The following is a 19,952-nucleotide window of genomic DNA, read 5'->3' as shown; positions in this document are numbered from 1 at the left end:
TATATATTTATTGCTATTCCTCAAAAGAAAAAAAAAGAAGAAAGAAGCGGAAAAAATGACTCCAAATGTGCTAGCCCACGCACGGAGCCAGGAGCCAGAATTTTCGCGTAAGGGGGCGAGCTATATTTCTAGATCGGCGCAAGACTACATATTTTGATAATAATTTTTTTTCAATGTAATAGTAATATTTTTTTAGAATCGTAAGGGGGGAGGGCGGTTTTAGAATCGTAGGGGGAGAGACCACCCCTACTAGCCCCTAGGCTCCATCGCCTCCACCCAAATCTGGACAGTTGTGAAGCAGTTTCCACTTCCAGCGCATCGATTGATCGATTGATAGCCAGATTTGACTCATTTGAGGCCATCCCTGAAAGCCCAAAATCTGCTGCAATTAAGGTGAGATGCTAGGCCAGTGTATCTATTGAAACCTTGCAAGCACGTATCTCCGACCCATACTCTATGTTTCTATTCGAGAGTATCAAATCACTCCAATCCATCCTTTTAATTCTCTTCTATTTGAGAGTCTTGAATTTTGATCTTCTATATTTAGAGGGTGGGAGAAAAGAGAATAAATTCTATCCACCGCTGGTGTAAAATCCCATTTTTCTACCACCGCCTATTATGGGTCTCACTGAGTGTCTATTGTTATAATCTAAACCGTTCATATTTTAAGACACACAATATAGTATTGCCATACAAAAAATCAACTTGATCAGAAGTCGATAGATTTATCAAAATTTGAATTTTGGTTTATAAAATGGAAGATCTGATTTCTGTCAATAATAAAGATAAACTATCCATTTTACAAAGTAAAATTCAATTTTTGATACTCCTATCGATGTCTGATCAAGTTAATTTTTTGCATGAATACTCTACTATATAGAGTCTATAAGATGAAGGATTCAAATCAACAATAAACACACGGTAGAACCAAGAGAGAGACAGACCTGTAGAGAGATCAGAGAGAGTGGGTTCGAGCCTTATAATTTGTAAGTCGATCTATTTTCCGACTTGTTAATAATGATTCATGAAGACGTTTATTCTTTGTGGGGAAGGATATTCCAGCCAAACCACGTTAACTCTATGTGTCTGGTTGTGCGCGTGAGCAACCTACGTTGCACTACAAATGGTATCATAGCGACCGAAGAGTAGGCCTAGTGGTCAAGCCAAGGTCTGAGAATTAGGAGTTTGTTCTCTCTTAAAGTCTCAGGTTCGAAATCTCTCAAGTGTTATCAACTACCTTTGGGGTTAATCTATACGGAGCATTTACTTCGATCGGCTTCAAGTGGTTCCCTGCTAGGGGACGGTGGGTTTACGATAGCCATGATTAATTAGTTGAGATTCGTGTAAGTTGTTTCGGACATCTGATTATAAAAAAAAAATAGTATGAGAGCGACATGTGTGACTTGTGAGGTGGGTCACCGGAAACACAAATTAACAACTTGTTCGTTATCGGCATGAAACGAACTTGGTCGAACTCTATTTTTTTAAGAAAAGGGTTTAATAGTTCATCTCGACGAGACTACGTTTTGGAAGTTCTTATGTTTTTATTAAACCATCAAAAATAAGCAACAGAATAGTGAAGCAACCAAATAAAACCCCAAAATCCACAACAGAAATCACCACATAACACCGGGACGTAAATATTCAAATCCACTAAGAATTTATTGTGGAATTATTTTCGTAAAGTAGCAGTACAGATATTATTTAACATCGCGTAACTCAACAATGAGTAATTGAGTATTAGCCATGAGTGTATAGATCCAGTTACCAGATGAAAAAGGAAAGATCGAAAATAAAAGGCCAAAAATAAAAGGCCTAAAACAAGGCCACAATAGAGGGCCTAATTTATTCTAATTCGAACAGTTTACATTCATGATGGGCAAAACGTGATCAAATAATCCGCCCCGGAACAAGTAAAAGTACTGGTCTCATCATCATAAGCATAGCTATAGGCGTCAGGGCAAGACTGCTTGAAAATCTTTGAGTAGTCTGTCGGTGGGCACGTCGCTGGCGTCGAGTAATCACCAGTGCAACAATATTCTGGCTTATTAAAAGCTGCGCACGCGCTTTTGCATGCGACTGTAGAACCAGCGTTGGTCACTTGTAGTTCTGGCGGGCAGTTTGCGTTTAAGTCAGCAACACAGCCAGCATACTTGCAATCACCGGTGCCACCTGAGGGCTGTATTCCTATGCCCACATTGTACCTGTTGGGAAATTAGACACTAGTTATTCCACGTAATTATAACATTATATATTCCACATAATTAACATTATAGCTCGAACGCACACTAATTTCAGTAGGGGATTAGCGATGCTGTAATGCACCCTTGTACAACGGTACGTGATGTAATTACATCGAAATGAAATCTTATTGGTTCGTATCTCAAGGAGAAAAAAATAACCTTGAACTTTGTCCTTCACAAGATACCATTAGATCTAATATGTGACTCTTCAAATTTTGATGCTTTTAGATTTTGATTTTCAGAATCAGTCCTTACGGAATTTGAAAATTGAAACAGCACCCCTAGTATTGATCAAAGAAAGACGGAGGTGCATGATGTGTACTGGGAGGCCAATCGAAGTGCGGATGCCATTGTAAAAGCAAATACAAAAGCAAATATTAGTAATAATATTTGTAATAGCCTTGTTGTTATTCAGTCGATTCTGAATTGTATTAATCAGATTATCCTTGATGATGTAAGGGGAGTTAAGCTCCCTAGAACTATGTTTAATTTATGTTCTATCTATGCCAGATAAATCACAAAAAAAGAAAAGAAAAGAAAGACGGAGGTGAATTTTGTTCTATTTTTAGCAAGAAATCTAGGCAACTTTCTGACCTTTTGTGTGTGTGTGTGTGACCCATTCTATTTTATCTTTTGTGTCAGTATGTTGCGATTTTTTTTTTGCCAAGGTTATACTGGACTACAAATACCACGAGAAATCACACGATCAATAATTGTTAATAAAATGGAGCAAGGAATTGAATTTATAATTGTTAATAGAATGGAGCAAGGAATTGAATATAAAAGCATCTAAGTTTAGGCAAACTACTACTCTGTGGCGTCGAGATGATAAGAAATGTTAGTGGAAACATGGCCTAATTAATTAGACGCGCGAAAACTCCAAGGGTTAGTCTAATGGTCAAAGCTTGTGATTTACGGGTTTAATTATTATTTAGAGCGAAGCCAAGTGTTTTATTGATCATGAACTTAATTTAATTTGGTTATATTGAGAAGGAAATTTGTAGGAAAGTGTACTACTTTTCAGAGCACAAACTTTTTTTACTCCAATTTTTAAGTTAAGTGAAAGGAAAATGATTTCTACATTCTATTTTTTGATTATGGCACTCTAATTCTTGTTTTTTAATAAAATTTTTGTGTGTATTTTTCTCACTAAAGGACAAGAAAAAAGCGTGCTATAATAAAAAAATGAAATGTAGAAATCATTTCAAATCACATTCATGAGAAACAACTTTTGTTAAACCAGGCTCACATCATAGAAATCCATGGAGTGATGACTTTTGTTAGAAACAGAACCATACATTAATTATATGCAATTCTACTCTCTTAAACTTACAACCGTACCCGTCCACGAGGCTCACGTCATAGAAATCCTGAGTACCGCTACCGATGGTGAATTCCGCCAGCGTGACAGGTGGCACGCCGCTTCCAGTGCACATGAGCTTGCCACCGCAGTCACCAGTAGTGCATTGTCCGTTGCCCGATGCGTCGAAGTTGCAACCTGTTCGACCCCAAAACCGGCCCGACCAACCGGGTGGGGCTGAGAGTTGGTTTGATGCACCGGAGGCCAGTGAGAAGCCGCCACCGCCAAGGACGGCGCCATTGTTTCCTGCTAATGTGCCGGGCCAAATTGTATAGCTACAAAGGTTTTTTAGGGTGAATACTGTATCGCGTGCCGATACTCTGGATCCTGCATTTGCGTCAATGGGCATGGGTCAGATTAGTAACTCTAGGCAATCAGAAATCGACTTCCGTTCTTGTAAACTTTTTTCTCTACTTCATTTTGTGTGTTTTGCTAGTTTTCTTTAAATTTTTGTTAGATTTACGTCATATTTTTTTGATTAATCATCTGTCTCGACAAGAGAAATTTAAAAAGTAAAAATTATGACTAAAAGCAAAAAAAAATTACTAAAGATGAAAAATACCAAACAATTGTCTTTTTTTTTTTATTATCTAAATTGTTGTCTTATATGAACTTTTTTCAATATAAGTCAGCATGTTTATACTTTTTTGATTTCTCTCGTCGAAATGGAAGATTAATTCTAAAAATTTTGACAAAAAACTAAACAAAAAGTAAAAAATATCGAAATAAATTTTAGACTATTTTTTTTTTTTTTTTGCAAGAATGTAGCTTTAGAGAATTTAGGGTTGTTCAATTATCGCTGCTTAATGTCTTATTATCGGGTTTACTTTTTATGCATGCATCCAGACTCATACACATAGTGTGTGTCTAGATCCAAATGCAGGATAAGCAAATAATTAAGGCCCCATTTTTTAAAAGTTCTTATTTTTTTAAGTACTTTTTTCCTGCTTTACAAGAGATCATTATCTCACGATACACTATTTTAATTTTAAATTATAAGTACTTACTGTATTTTAGTCTGTGGAACACACCTAAAATAAGAAAATAACCCATGATAGAATAGAACACACGCCATTTCAATCGCAAGTTTGATCTCAGAAGAAAAGAATGGTGGATTGCTTTTACCTTGGAAGAAAAAAGCAAGTGAAACAAGGAGGAGAGAGACTCTGTGATAATTAATCGCCATTATCGTTGCAAGAGAGAGAGAGAGAGAGGGGTGATTGCAGTTGTACATGGGTCGCGGTATTTATAACAAAACGAATTCCAAATGATATTTTTTTATGAGATTATATTTTTCATTGTTCATCTTGTAGGACTTGCAGAGTAATATTGTTATGTTATAAATCAGATTGATAGGTATATCAAAAATTGAATTTTGATTTATAAAATAGATGACCTGAATTCTGTCAATAGTTTTTTAAGTTAAAATGATCCACGCAGTCGATTTTATAATCCAAAATTTAATTTTTGATATACTTATCAATATTGAATCAAAACAATTTTTTGCATAAATACAGTACTCTGCAGGCTCCACAAAATAAGCGGTTCAAATGAACTCAAGAACTTTTTTCCCAAGATTGGAAATCAAGAACTTGTTGTAGCCACAGGAAGTTCATTATAAAAGTCAGTGACTGACCCTTGACTCGACCGACTCGACGGAGTTGGGGGAAAGGGACAGCAGCCTCGACGGAGTTGGGGGAAAGGGACAGCAGCCTGCTGTCTCGGCTAAGGAGGCTGTGCTCCGGTCTCGTTCTAACGATCAGAAACGTTCACTTCGTAGAGCTTATTGACTTAAACAAGTATGTAAGCAATCAACTCGATTGAAAATCATTAAGTGCCCAATCGAAACTTTTTTGTCTTGAAAAGAATGGATCCAAAACATTGGATCAAATCTACTAGAATCCATTATTGGCAAGTTATATGTGTTCCGATCAGGCACTTCATGATATCCGATTAAATTGATTTTTTGCATATTGATTCAACTCGACAAGCTCTACAAAATGAACATTTTCGATCATCGGAGCAAGATCGAACTGGGATCCCCTCGGCCGGGACAGCACGCTGCTGCTGTCCCTTGAAGGGACAGCAGGTCCCCCCCTGACTGGACGAGGTTACCAAAACCATTTTTAAAACACATAGGAGTATCAAAATAGAATACTACTACGGAGTAGTATTTTTTGAAACGAAAAGTCTATGGTTCTTGACCAAAAGGATCCCGATCGGATCCTGACGCTTCACCAGGCCATCAAACGGCCGATTCGTTACAAAAACATAGAGTGTTTGAATCGAGCACCTACACACATCGGATACCGTTGATTCTCATGACGGCCCACTCGTTTTTTTTTTTTTAGAATTTTTAGACGGCTCGGATTGACCATCTAGTGGCCAGAATGAGCCCGGTGGGGCATCGGGATCCCTTTTGGGGTCAGGAACCGTAGCACCGTGTGTTTTGGAAAGTCGAAAAATAGCACTCCATCTGGGAGTTTCTAGAAATGACACAGACTTTGATCTTTTCAACACTTTTCTTCAAGTTTATTCCCTCGTAAGTTTCACGTACAAAATTATTTATAGATATTATCAATAACTCTGATGATGAGTGGAATTGATCTGTAATAGATATTCAAGTGCACTTAAACTAATTAATCCGAGTATCATAAGATAGGAGAATAGACAGAAGATACAAAAAACTCTGATGATAAGTATAATTGATCTGTAATAGATATTCAGATGCACTTAAACTAATCCGAGTATCATAAGTTATGAGAATAGACGGAAGTTACAAAACCAACGACATAAATTTGGACACGCATATTGCGATTTGTGACGCTAGAATAAAACTTTTGAGGCTATTTTCAAATTGATATTTCAGGGAGCTAATTACTCCTTGGCGCAACTACTCAAATGACTAACAAAAATGTTACGTACGTAGCACTGCTATTTTCGTAGTCCTTTAAGTTGCATCAGTTTTTATGGAGGTTACTTATACTTTATTAAATATTTATCATTTATGAGTAATTATCACTACATTTCTAATGAAGAATAATAACATTATATGTTGAGTAATATGTACATACGAGAAGGAAGTACTATAATACATACTCTTTTACGGTGTGTACGTAGAATGTTAGTAAGGTAATATCATAAGATTCGTGTCAAACTCGTGGTGATTTCCCAAATGCATTATATTCCCACAAGATCTCGTGCCAATAATATAGGTTGGTGATATATGCACGCCACACGGTACATGTTTTTCCTACTTTTCTTGTTTCTTATGACAAGAGAGAGAGGGGAAGGTGATTGCAGTTGTACATGGGTCGTTGCATTTATAACAAAACGAATTCCAAATGATATTGTTAATTTTTTTTTATGAGATTATCTTTTTCATTGTTCATCTTGTAGGGTCTGCAGAGTAATGTATCTCTGTAAAAAAAAGCAGTTTGATAGGTATGTCAAAAATTGAATTTTGATTTATAAAATCGATGGCCTGGATTCTGTCAATATTTTTTTAAAGTTAAAATGATCCACGCTGTCGATTTTATAATCGAAAATTTAATATTTGATATACCCATCAGTGTTGGGTCAAAACGATTTTTTGCATGGATACACTACTCTGCGGGCCTCACAAAATAAGGACTTCAAATTATTGAAAGAAACTGTCAAGAGACCCGCACATGGCGGTGGTGCAAACCCTACATTTGCATCTCTTCCGTAAAGAAGTTAATCTCGTAAGAATAGTATGCGTGGTATTTGGAAGTTTCGGTTCATTTTTTAAAGTCTATTCGTGTGAAAGCAACAAAAATGTCAAGAATACAACGGAATAAAACAACAGGAGGAAAACATCACGAAAAAAAATACTCTCACCGTCCCAAAATGTTTGTCCGGTCTGCAAAACGAGGATGTAAAAATAACATAATTTTTGCAAAAAAATTTGATTATTTTTTCAACAATTCACTAAATATCGATGAGTTTTTTTAATTTATGAAAAAAGTTTAAATTTTTTTTGAAAGAAATGCATTACTTTTTAATTTTCGTTTTGCGGATCAGACAAATATTTTAGGACGGAGGTTATAAAAGTCAAAGAACTTTTTTCCAAGATAGGAAATCAAGAACTCGACTCTTGACTCGACCCTTGACTCGACCAGGTCACCAAAACCATTTTTAAAACGTGCTTGACATATAAAATATTGGAAAGTTGAAAAATAGCACTAGAAATGAAAGGCAAATACTCGATCATTTCAACACTTTTCTTTAAGTTTATTCCCCCGTAAGTCTCACGTACAAAATTATTTAGATATTATCAATAACTTTGACGACGGGTGGGATTGATCTCTAATAGATGTTCAGGTGCACTTAAACTAATTAATCTGAATATCATAAGTTACGAGAATAGACGGAAGATACAAAAAACTCTGATGATGAGTAGAATTGATCTCTAATAGATGTTCAGGTTCACTTAAACTAGTCCGAATATCATAAGTTACTAGAATAGACGGAAGATACAAAACTAGCAACACAAATTTGGACACGTATATTGCGATTTGTGACACTAGAATAAAACTTTGATGCTATTTTCAAAGAAAACTAATTTTCGTGCTCCACTTTTTACTGATGGCGCTCTAATTTTAACGTGAAGTTACCACTAACTTTATGAATAAAGTGAAGCGTTATCAGTAAAAAGTGAAGCGCGAATATCAATTTTCTTTGGGTTAATTTTAGAAATAGTCCCTCTAGTTTCCGTGCAATTTCAATTTCATCCCTAAGAATTAATTGTGTCATTTTTAACCCTATAGTTTATATTTTGTCTCAATTTGGTCCCTCTCACTGACGGTGTTAGTAAAACTAACGGAACTCATGGGTAAAATTGACATTTCGCTGTTAGAGGGACGAAATTGAGACAAAATATAAACAAGAGGGACTATTTTAGAAAATTTACATTTTTTTTATTTTGCAAAGACAAACTCACACCTAAAATCTTTCTCTAATTGAATAATCAAAATGTATTGAGGAAATTAAAAAAATTATTTTCAAATATATTACTGATAATATTATGAAATTCGATAAGCATCCCTTAGTTAAATATCTTTGCATCGATTTTTTTCCAATGGATTTATCTTAATTTTTACAATCCCGTTATATATGTTCTTTTCTATGCGATTACCCAAAAAAAAAAAAAAAAATTGTTATGAAACACTTTGTTAATCTCTATATGAAACATTTTTCTTTATTTCTAATAGGGAAAATAAAGATTTTTTTTTTTTTGGTGAATAAGGAAAAAGTTGTGATGAAACATTTTGTTACGAAATATTTTTCTTTTTTCTAATAGCGTAAAAAAGAACATAATGGGATTGTAAAAATCAAGATAAATCCATTGAAAGTAAAAACCCAATGTAAATTATTTAACTAAGGGATTCTTTTCAAATTTCATAATATTATCTGTATTATATTCTAAAATAATATTTTTTATTTCCCCAAAGATATTTTGATTATTCAATCAAAGAAAAATAATTAAGGTGGGAAATATATTAGATATGAGTTTGTCTTTGCAAAATCAAAAATAAAATGTAACTTTTTTAAAACAGCCCCTCTAGTTTGCATTTTGTCTCAATTTCGTCCCTCTACGAGTGAAATGTCAATTTTGCCCCAGTGTTCCGTTAGTTCTAACAACACCGTCAGTGAGAGGGACCAAAATGAGACAAAATATAAACTATAGGGTTAAAAATGATGCAATTAGTACTAGAGGGACAAAATCGAGATTGCATGCAAACTAGAGGGACTATTTCTAAAATTAACCCATTTTCTTTTCAAATTGATATTTCATGGAGCTAATTACTCTTTGGCGTAACTACTCAAATGACTAATGAAGAATATCATATGTTCAGTAATATGTACATGCAGGAAGGAAGTACTATAATAGACACGCTCTTTTACGGTATGTACGTAGAATGTTAATCAGATTAAATCACAAGATTCGTGTCGAATTCGTGACTCGTGACATTTTTTTCGATTCCCAAATGCATTATATCCCCACAAAATCTCGTGCCAATAATATAGGTTGGTGATATATGCACGCCGTGCGGTACATGTTTTTCCTACTTATCTTGTTTCTTATGATGTACTACTGCATAAATAAGAACAGGAACTTCACTTTAACTTTGGGGTGTATAACCAAACGCTCATTGGGATTATGTAAATCTGATCTTTTTGGAAAATTAGAATGCATTTTCCGTTCCATTTTCAACTTGGTACTCAGTTGTTTGAGTTTCTTCCTCCCAAGATTTCCAACGCCTCATCTAAGAGAACAAAAAATGAACGAACACAATGCTAGTTGATTAAAAAGATAGTTTGATTTTTGTTCCAGTCACGTTCGGTGCACGCTAATGGAGTGAACAAATCAAACTTCTTATAATGACAGCAAAGTGGTCCATTTGCTAAAGTTGTCTAATTTTTGTATGGGAATACTCCCCCGTCCCTTTATAGAACAAATCGGATTTTTTAATTTTTTTTCTAAGGAAAAAGGATTTATTAATGGAGTGAACAAATCAAACTCCTTATAATGACATCAAAGTGGTCTATTTGCTAAAGTTCTCATTTTGTAAGGGAATACTTCCCCGTCCCTTTTATAGAACAAATCGGATTTTTTTTTTCTAAGCAAAAAAAATTATTAATCTTTATAAAAGATTACAAATATTAAAAGGATCAATGGCATACCGGCGAAAAGCCACTCGAGACCTAAAGGCAGACAAGATGTCAATCGGACACCAAAAATAAAAAACAACCAAGAACCCAAAAACTCAAAAACAACCAAAAACCAAAACAAGCTTAAAGCTCCCAAACCAGCCCAAACAACCAAACGAACACCAAAAAACAAAAACATAGAAAACTAAACACCCGGCACACCCCAAACCCACCAAAAAAACTCGAGATTAAAAATCCAGAGAGAGAGACGCTCCATCCTCCAGGTTGCCTTCGTCCTCCGAGACAAACTCCACCTCTAAATCATCTAAAGCATGGATCCTATTCCTTAATTCTTCCTCTTGCATCTCAACAAATTTCTTCGGATTATGATTTCTCCCTCCTCTAATTTCAATACCCAAAGCGTGACCTACATCCAATATCTTGCGAGCTTCCTTAAAGAACAACGAGAAATAAGGGCCTTTTTTGTTTCTAGGCTTCAATTTATCAAAATTGGCTTCAACCTCCGCAATAAGTTTTTTCTTTTTAATTTTCCTCTCTGATCTTCTGACTCTCATTACTCTCCTCTCCAATTTAAGAATGGCATCCGAAGACGGTCTAACTGCAGGAATGTTACTTCCAGCTCTTCTCTGCATTTCAACTCCATTGGCTTCACGTACGTGAAGAACTCACCCCAAAAATAGGCTCCTCAACAGGGTTGAGGTCAACATGCAACAAGTTGGATGCCCTCAACTGCCTCATCATTAGCCACTCCCCGTCCTTAAGATTAGGGACCATACCATTATCTTCCTCGCCCTTCTTTACAATAGGGACCAACCCCAATTTGTTTTCTTTAATATTGGTGAGATAGAAGATGTTGCACCTATACAAGATAAGTTGAGAGAAAATAGATTATAAAGGTGATTTGAACTAAGGTTCTAAATACCGTACCGGGGCATGGTACCAATTTTGCTACTGGTACGGTACATACCATTACCGGAATAATATCGATTGCATTATTCATAGTTTAGGCCTTGTTCTCTTTAGTTTTTTTGGGCATGTTGCTCTTATTAAAAAATATCCGTATTTTTTAGTTTTGCGCAATACTTTTTTGGATTATTGATTCGTCTCGATAAGAGGAATCAGAATTTCCAAAACTTTGTACTTTTACACAAATATTTTTGGATATATCCATAATAAAGCTCCAAAAGCCAGTTTTTTAGGCTTTATCTTGAATATTTTCAAATATATTTGTGCAAAAGTAGAAAAATTTTAAATTCCGATTTTTATCTCGTCGAGAAGAATTAATAATTCATAAAAATTTGGCGCAAAACTAAAAAAACGCAATTTTTTTGAAGAGCCCTGCTATCCGCAAAGACGATTTGCAGAGAACCACGCAGAGAAAAACGCGTTTGGCCCCATCTCGGGTCCCGAAAAAATCTAGAAAAATAACAGCCCCTACAAATCCAAAAGTAATACTTATCGATATCCGCTGGAGCTGATTTTTTACAGGGCCCCATAAAATAATATTCAAAAATTTATGGATATTTTTCTAGATTTTTTCAGGACCCGAGATGGGGCCAAACGCGTTTTTCTCTACATGGTTCTCTGCAAATCGTCTCTACTATTAGAATTTTAGTTTTTTGAATAAGGACAACTCCCAAAAGCCCAGAAAGAACAAGGCCTAAATCATCGTCAATAAGCCACAAAATAGAGAAACCCTTATCAAAAATCACAACATTGAGACGGATATATATATATACACACACAGTCAGTCTCAAATGAGGGAGTCCTTATTTTAGTTAAAATGCGGACTTCCTCATTTTTTCCATTTTCCGATCGAATTTCGATGATCCGAGCCGTTCAATGTGTTCAGAACGTGATTTTAAGGGTACTCGCTAGAAATCAGAAAAAAAAATGACCGGGATGGGCTTCATTTGAGCAGTTTTTGTTTGAACCGTTCGATAAAAAACAAACAAAAACTGCTCTGATGAAGCCCTTCTCAGTCATTTTTTTTACTGATTTCTCGCGGGTACCCTTAAAATCACATTCTGAACACATTGAGCGGCTCGGATCATCGAAATTCAATCGGAAAAAGGAGGTCCGCATTTTATTAAAATGAGGTGGTCCTTACGGGAGACGGACTGATATATATATATATATGTGCACCCACTCTTTTATTGTGGAATTACGTTCATAAAGTATCAATATTACAAATATTACATTTACGATTCTTGTTTACGTGCATCCACTCTTTTATTGTGGACAAAACGTGATCAAGCCTGCTTGAACAACTCTGAGTACTGTGTTGGTGGACAGGTCGCTGGCGTCGAGTAATTTCCGGTGCAACAGTATTGCGGCGTATTAAAAGCTTCGCACGCGCTCTTGCACGCGACCACTGAACCGGCGCTAGTCACTTGCAATTCTGGCGGGCAGATTGCGTTTAAGTCAGCAATGCAGCCAGCATACTTGCAATCGCCGATGCCTCCAGAGGTCTGTATTCCTATGCAAACGTTGTACCTGTTAGTAAATCAGACACTAGTTACTCCACAAATTTCAACACATTCATACCTGCTGGTAAATCAGACACTAGCATATAATTCATAGTTTATGAGCCATATATAAATCAAAATTGGTTAAACACAAGAATCCCAAATTTTATTTCTTTCATGTTTCCCATGGTAGGAAAATGTGTGAGAGAGAGTGCGTGTGTTTAAGATGTTAGCAAGTTCAATTACTGCAAGGAATATCAATGCAGCTCCAATATCAACTTGAACTCGAGAATGGTGCTTCTCTCTCTTTGGAATTGCAATTCCATAAATAAACTAACTTTTGGTTGTCAGTTTTGTATCTCTCGGTTTGCCGTTTTGATTTAGTGTTGTTTTCTTTTGATTTGTGACTATTTTGGTGTTAGGTTGTTGTGCTGTTTTGCGGCTTCTGTGATTCTTGTGGTGTTGATTGGCTCCTTGCTTACCACAAAATTATTCTACATGACCGCTTACATGCAAGTGACAAACCTACACAGTTTGAGAGAGGTCTAACCAAGATTTCATCAAATTATTATTATTTTTCGGAACTTATCGAATGATGAAGTTGGTTGCTCCAATATTTGACGGAGGTCATGTTGCTGAGAAAAGTTGCTTTTTCTTAAAAGGGCAATGTACTGTCACATAGCTACACCTATGAATTTATAAGGGTACCCGTCCCCGAGACTCACGTCATAGAAATCCATGCCTGACCAATCGTTGAGGGTGAATTCGGCGAGCGTGGCGGGAGGCACGCCGCTTCCAGTGCACTGGAGCGAGCCGCCGCAGTCACCTGTGACGCATGCTCCGTTGCTAGATCCGTCAAAGTTGCAACCTGTTCGGGCCCAGAACCGGCCTGACCAACCGGTTGGAGCCGGGAATTGGGTTGATGCGCCAGGGGCCAATGCGAAGCCGCCGCCACCAAGGACGCCTACGCCGTTGCCGCATAATGTGTGAGCCCAAATTGTGTAGCTGCAATTATTCTCGAGGGTGAATACTGGAGGAGTGCTAGGGACAAAGAAAATAGGCAAAGAATTGACCCTTAAAGTGTACATGAACGGTCCAGATTCAGTGTGCAGTGCATCTGAGCCGTTCATGTACACTTTAAGGGTCAATTCTTTGCCAATTTTCTTTGTACTTAGCATTTCTCAGAATACTGTGGCTGATACTCTGGGTCCTGCATATTTTTCATAAATGTAGGTCAAATTACAACTTGTTCAACTAAGTTTCTAGTGACATTTTCTTGTTTTGTTCTTATTTGATTTTTTTTGCATTTGTTAGTTTTGCGTCCAACTGTTGTGGATTATACATTCATCTCGAAGAGAGAAATTGAAAAAGTAGAAAATTTTACTCTTATCCAAATATTTTCAAAAATATCCAAAGAAAAATCCTAAAAGCTAGTTTTTTTGGGTTTTATCTTGGATATTTTTAAAAATATTTTGATAAAAGGCATAATTTTTTACTTCCTGATTCGTCTTGACAAGAAGAATCAATAATTCATAAATGCGAAAAAAATCAAGACATATAAAAATAAATAATGTCGGACCATTTTTCTATTATCTCTTCTAAAATTAATTGGTGTTGGAGACGATTTCAACAAAGCCTTTTATGACGTGACCCATAAATTTATTCGTAGAGTAGTTGCGTGACCAAATCAATAAGGCCACTCCTGACCCAACAAGCAATAGCCAACAGCCCTCTTAGTTAGATGGGAAAATTAGCCCAGAACGTATTTTGATAACTAATATCCGTCAAGGATATGATGTAAATATTTGTTAATGCCAAAAATATTCTTAGCGGGTATTAATTATCAAACACATCATTGGCCGTCATTTTCCCTAATTAGATCCGATTTGTTTTGGCCTTTCTTTTTTTTCTTCCTTCCTCGGCATAGAAGAATGGTGGATTTTACCTAAGAAGAAAACAGCAAGCGAAACAAGGAGGAGAGAGAGGCTGTGCTCAATCGCCATTGTTTGTATACGAGAGAGAGAGAGAGAGAGAGAGAGAGAGAGAGAAGGGTATGACGTGGTGATTGTAGTTTGTACATGGGTGGTGGTATTTATAACAATCAAGAATTCAAATGTTATTCTAAACTCTGTTGAGATTCTTTCTACTCATTCTAATTTTTTTAAGTTTTAAACCCGTTCTAAAACGGGGTATTAATTAATTAGTAATTCTTTCCGCCTCATGTGAAAACACAACTGGTTTCCGTCATTCATTATGGGCCCCATAATGCATTCATTAATTTATAAATTGTTCATCTCGCAGGATCTGCATAGTAATATAACTATGTAAAAATCAATTTGATTGGATATCAATAGATATATGAAAAAAATTAAATTTTAGTTTATAAAATAAATGGTCTGATATTTTAAATAAACGCACGTTGATGTTAATGAAATAGAATGGAATGAGTGATCACTTAATAACATCTGGGACCTCTTCACTCATTGCCAATTGGCTTTGAGATGGATATAAAGTTTCTACATGGTATCAGAACGGGACCTGTTCTACCCCACATTTTATAAAATTAACAATCCACACCCCGCGATGACCAGCGAAAAGGCTGCACGATGATAGGACCCAAAAGTGGTCACACATGATAAACCTCAAACGCGGCTGCACGTAAGGGGGGAATGTTAAGGAAATAGAATCCCACATTGCTTGGGGGTGGAATGAGTGATCACTTAATAACATCTGAGACCTCTCCACTCATTGCCAATTGGCTTTGAGATGGATATAAAGTTTCTATATGGTATCAGAACGGGGCCAGTTCCACCCTACATTTTAAAAATTAACAATCCACACCCTACGATGACAGACCAACAAAAAGGCTGCATGATGATAGGACCCAAAAGTGGCCACACGTGACAGATCTCAAATGCGGCTGCACGTGAGGGGGATGTTAAGGAAATAGAATCCCATATTGCATGGGAGTGAAATGGGTGATCACTTAATAACATCTGGGACCTCTCCACTCATTGCCAATTGGTTTTGAGATGGATATAAAGTTTCTACAGTTGAAGCCCACAAATGGCAGAAATCATAGGGTTTCCACATGTGGGTAAAAGAATTTTTAACTCTTATCGGAAAAATAATTTATGGTCTACAAAATACCAAGTTCTTTAGACCAACATTGAAAAAACTTTTTTGAATTTCTTTTTTTATAATGTTCACACGTTAATGTGATCACCGGATGCCGAATCCATTGGTATTGCATTTGCACTTTCTCTAGTTTCTATATTACTTTATCCTCTATTGTACATTGAATACGGAGCTTATTTTATCTTTAATACATTGATAAACATAACTTATCTAAGATAAAGTCCTTCTCTTTCTTTTTTTCGGTCAAGCGGAAAATTAAAGTCCTTCTCTTTCACCGTTGCATAAGGATGGTGAAAACGCTAGGGTGAAGGAGGAAAAGGAAGAGAGGCGGCTAGCTAGGATTTTTTCTCGCAGAGAGAAATGTACGGTGCACACATTTTTATACCCTCTACCAGTTCAAGAACTCGCCCGGAATTTATGGTGGAAGACTATTCAAAAGAATTGTAGAAATTTGGATCAAATTGAGCAGATGAAATCCTATATGTGTGTGTGTGTGCAGCAATGACATCAATTGTTCCATATTTTACAGGATAATAATGGAGTACTCAAGATGGTTCATGATTGTATTGCATCACGCAAAGAATATATATGCCTACTAATTAATGTTTATTCAGTACCAAAATATATATCTAAGTAAACTAGATTGTGCAAAATTTTTGACAGTATTCTACAAGAATGTATTATAAACGTAGATACAAAAATGTACAAGATCGATAAGCGTATTGAATTTAAATTTCTCGAACCGTTTCATTAGGGAATTGATTTTGCCATTCCCTTTTTTTTTAATGTCACTCCCTTCTGTGTCTTTATTAGATGATTTGTTTTGTGAGAGAAAGAGAGTGGCATTAACAAAAAAAATGAAGTAGCAAAATCATTCCCCTTTCATTATCCTATTAAACAATACATTCTTTATGCCGGCTATTGAGCCCTGTGAGTTTTACGCCACCAGCCCACTGGCATTGTGGGTTCCATTGTGCATTTTTATAATAATTTGAATTTTTCATCTTGTAAGACCCGCAAAATAATGTGTTCATGCAAAATGTTAGAATAATATTAGGAATATTATGTTACCAAGTTTTCTAGATTGTATTATTATGTTACCTATTTAGGCAGATTGTTATTTATGTTTCCTAATTAGTCTGGTTTTCTTGTTATGCTTATTTTCTTTATTTGTTAGTTTCTTAAACACCAAGTCCTGTAGCCTATATGAAGGCATGTTAGGGTTATGGTTTGTACACAAGCAATAATACATTATTTCGCCTTTCTTAACACAAAAATAAGCTTAATTGAAAGTCCATAGGTATATAAAACAGTGAATTTTGGTTTATAAAATTGACTATCTGATTTTGTCAATAATTTTAAAGTTAATTTGTCCAAGATTGTCCATTTTATAAACCAATGTTCAATTCTTAATATATGTACCTATCGATGACGTCCCTGATTATTTGCATGGATATACTATTTTGGGGGTCCTACAAAATATACGGTCTAAATTACTACAATAAATGCACAGTGAAACTCATGATCGTGATGGTGTAAAACTCATGATTTCTACCGCCTGTGTAAAGGATTTGTTACCTCCTGGCGTATTGCAACATTTCACACAGTTTCGGAAATACATCGAGTTTGTGCTTAAATGCACGAAGACAGGTTGAGTTTGTAAATTCTAAATTGAGGGTCTTTTATTTCTAAAAATAAACCATCGTAAATAAGTCACAGAATTAATAGTGAAGTAACCAAATAAATCCCCAAAACCCCACATAGAAAATCACCCGATAATTAACATCAAGACCACAACATTATCACGACCGTTATCGTTTATCATGCCGTTGGACAAAATGTGATCAAATAATCCGCCCCAGTACAAGTAAAAGTACTCGATGCATCATCGTAAGCGTAACTATATGCTGTTGGGCAAGCCTCCTTGAACATTTGTGAGTAGTGCGTGGGCAAACAAGTTTCTGGCACAGAGTGATCGCCCGTACAACAATATTCTGGCGTGCTAAAAGCCGCACATGCACTCTTGCATGCCACCACGGATCCAGCGCTGGTCACCTGCAGCTCCCGCGGACAGCTTCTGTTTACGTCGGTGATGCAGCCGGCATACTTGCAGTCCCCGTTGCCGCCCGAGGTCCGTATTCCCATTCCCACATTGTACCTATAGGGGAATTAGGTACCCAAAAAAAGTACTCTTCAATTAATAACACGAAAAATAACTTCTGTAAGAAAGACACAACTATAGATTAATTATATGCAATTCTACTCTTTTAAACTTACAAACATACCCGTCCACGAGGCTCACGTCATAGAAATCCATGGTGTTGGTACCGCCACCGACGGTGAATTCCGCCAGAGTGACAGGTGGCATGCCGCCTCCAGTGCACTGGAGCTTGCCACCGCAGTCACCGGTAGTGCATGTTCCGTTGCCCGATGCGTCAAAGCTGCAACCTGTTCGAGCCCAAAACCGACCCGACCAAGCTGGTGGGGCCGGAAATTGGGTTGATGTGCCGGGGACCAGAGTGAAGCCGCCACCGCCGAGGACAACGCCATTGCTTCCTGATAATGTGCCGGGCCAAATTGTGTAGCTGCAACGGTTCTCGAGGGTGAATATTGTGGCTGATACTCTGGCTCCTGCAATATATGTGTTAATAAGGATGCGGGAGAGATTCATAATTTTAGATACTCTGAGCAACCTCGTTTCCACTAAATTTTTTCACTCTAACTTTTTGGTTTTAGTTAAGTTGTTCATACTTTACTAATTTTTTTTTTTTATCGAAAGTCAAGTTGTTTCCACTAAAGTAAAACATCCAATACATTTTTTCCACTAACTCAACATATTTTCTTCCACTAACTCAGCACATTTGCTACAACTTTTTCGATTACCTAGTTCGGCTCTGATTGTTACGAAAACTACCAACGCATTTACCTTTTTTCCTTACAAGCGTTATGCATCTTCGATGCACGTGTTAACATAAAAAATAGAGTTCACATGGTGTTTTTTTCTCCCCTCGTGCATCGAACCACAACGCTTGCAGCGCTTGTTTATTCATAGAAGAAAAGCAAGTGGTAGTGAATATATTTGACTATGGCTCCATTTTCCATCATTTTTCTGGTAAAGTACCCGTAACTTTGGACTTCGATCTTGTTCGGTTTGGATTTTGAGAGTAATGAGTAAAAAGAAATAGATAGAAAAAATTTATCTATCGTGAAACTCAAGGATACAGTAAATTCAAAATATCCAAATATTATTGTAAAATTAGTTATATGCTCCATCTTAAGTCTTGAATTCAGAACTTCTTAGATCCTGCCGTGCGAGTCAATACGATGCTTTGTTGAGATTTTTAATGGGCCCCGCTAATGAATGGTATGATTGATTGCTAGCAATTAGTCAATGTGCACAAACAAACAACTGGCCAAAACACACGCTAGTGAATATTTCCACGCCAAAATGCACAAAAGTTGATTTTTTAGTAATGCTGGCTTGGCTATCCGGTTATTAAAAAAATATTAAACACACGCCCAGTGCATCTTTCCACCACAAAATTCTCGAAAAAACTAAATGTGGTGGCACCATGGATTAGAGGAAAACTCAAAACTTAATTAACTAGTACTGAGAATTTAGTAGACAACAATTTGGGTTTTACCAAAGAAGAAGATAGCCAGCGCCAGTGTGAGGAGGAGACTGATTGTGTGCTTCATCGCCATATTAGTTAGAGAGAGAGAGAGAGAGAGAGAGAGAGAGAGAGAGAGAGAGAGAGAGAGGGAAGGGGGTTGTAGTTGTACATGGGTCGTGGAAGTTATACATATAACAATGACGATTATATAGAATTTGCAATTCGGTCCACCACCTTTTTGGCATTTCTTGATTGACACCACAAATGTTTCGCCCCTGTGGATTTTCTTTTATCAAAATGGTTAAATTGGTTAGTTTTATATATCAGCATACAAAGCCTATTCCTAATTTCCATAGGCAGCAGTTTACCCAATGCAAAGCATATGTGCACTCCATCTTTCTCTCCCATTTTTCTATTTGATTTGGAAGAATTT

At 36.5% G+C, this 19,952-nt stretch overlaps 3 protein-coding genes across 8 annotated transcripts in view; all 3 read right to left on the bottom strand.

Moving 5' to 3' along the window:
* Positions 1-19,952, bottom strand: part of LOC131332499 (pathogenesis-related thaumatin-like protein 3.5) — a 117,023-nt gene that overhangs the window by 30,297 nt on the left and 66,774 nt on the right. The window contains exon 1 of one of the 5 annotated variants that reach the window (XM_058366776.1): positions 6,881-6,887. The exons of 2 other annotated variants lie outside the window; for them this stretch is intronic. The gene's annotated coding sequence lies outside the window, so the exon portion shown is untranslated. Of the gene's footprint in view, positions 1-4,805; positions 4,830-6,880; positions 6,888-19,952 lie in introns of those variants that run through there. 2 more of the 5 variants (XM_058366774.1, XM_058366777.1) reach the window with 2 other exon arrangements.
* On the bottom strand, positions 1,638-14,786 carry LOC131332500 (pathogenesis-related protein 5-like). 2 transcript variants are annotated; one of them, XM_058366784.1, is made up of 3 exons: positions 14,713-14,786; positions 3,585-3,930; positions 1,638-2,204 (listed from the first exon to the last, which is right to left on the bottom strand). In XM_058366784.1, the coding sequence occupies exons 1-3, from the start codon at positions 14,768-14,770 to the stop codon at positions 1,871-1,873; spliced, it is 738 nt and encodes a 245-aa protein (XP_058222767.1). In that variant the 5' UTR covers positions 14,771-14,786; the 3' UTR covers positions 1,638-1,870. The 2 variants fall into 2 exon arrangements, with proteins under 2 accessions (XP_058222767.1, XP_058222766.1); XM_058366783.1 differs by lacking the exon at positions 14,713-14,786 and adding an exon at positions 4,729-4,890.
* LOC131333007 (pathogenesis-related thaumatin-like protein 3.5) lies at positions 17,727-19,610 on the bottom strand. Its single transcript, XM_058367305.1, has 3 exons — positions 19,550-19,610; positions 18,191-18,536; positions 17,727-18,063 (listed from the first exon to the last, which is right to left on the bottom strand). Exons 1-3 carry the CDS (start codon positions 19,608-19,610, stop codon positions 17,727-17,729), a joined length of 744 nt encoding a protein of 247 aa, XP_058223288.1.

The sequence above is a fragment of the Rhododendron vialii genome, chromosome 7a (genome assembly GCF_030253575.1).
Source record: "Rhododendron vialii isolate Sample 1 chromosome 7a, ASM3025357v1".
Classification (NCBI taxonomy): domain Eukaryota; kingdom Viridiplantae; phylum Streptophyta; class Magnoliopsida; order Ericales; family Ericaceae; genus Rhododendron; species Rhododendron vialii.
This window is presented reverse-complemented; position numbering and strand designations above follow the sequence as displayed.

Coding starts and splice junctions, on each gene's coding strand:
- LOC131332500 (XM_058366783.1), bottom strand. CDS start 4,837: ATGTACAACTGCAATCACCCCTCTCTCTCTCTCTCTCTTGCAACGATA. Junction 3,931..4,728: donor ACTTGCTTTTTTCTTCCAAG/GTAAAAGCAATC, acceptor ACGCAAATGCAG/GATCCAGAGTATCGGCACGC. Junction 2,205..3,584: donor GACGTGAGCCTCGTGGACGG/GTACGGTTGTAA, acceptor ATTTCCCAACAG/GTACAATGTGGGCATAGGAA.
- LOC131333007 (XM_058367305.1), bottom strand. CDS start 19,610: ATGGCGATGAAGCACACAATCAGTCTCCTCCTCACACTGGCGCTGGCT. Junction 18,537..19,549: donor GCTGGCTATCTTCTTCTTTG/GTAAAACCCAAA, acceptor CATATATTGCAG/GAGCCAGAGTATCAGCCACA. Junction 18,064..18,190: donor GACGTGAGCCTCGTGGACGG/GTATGTTTGTAA, acceptor ATTCCCCTATAG/GTACAATGTGGGAATGGGAA.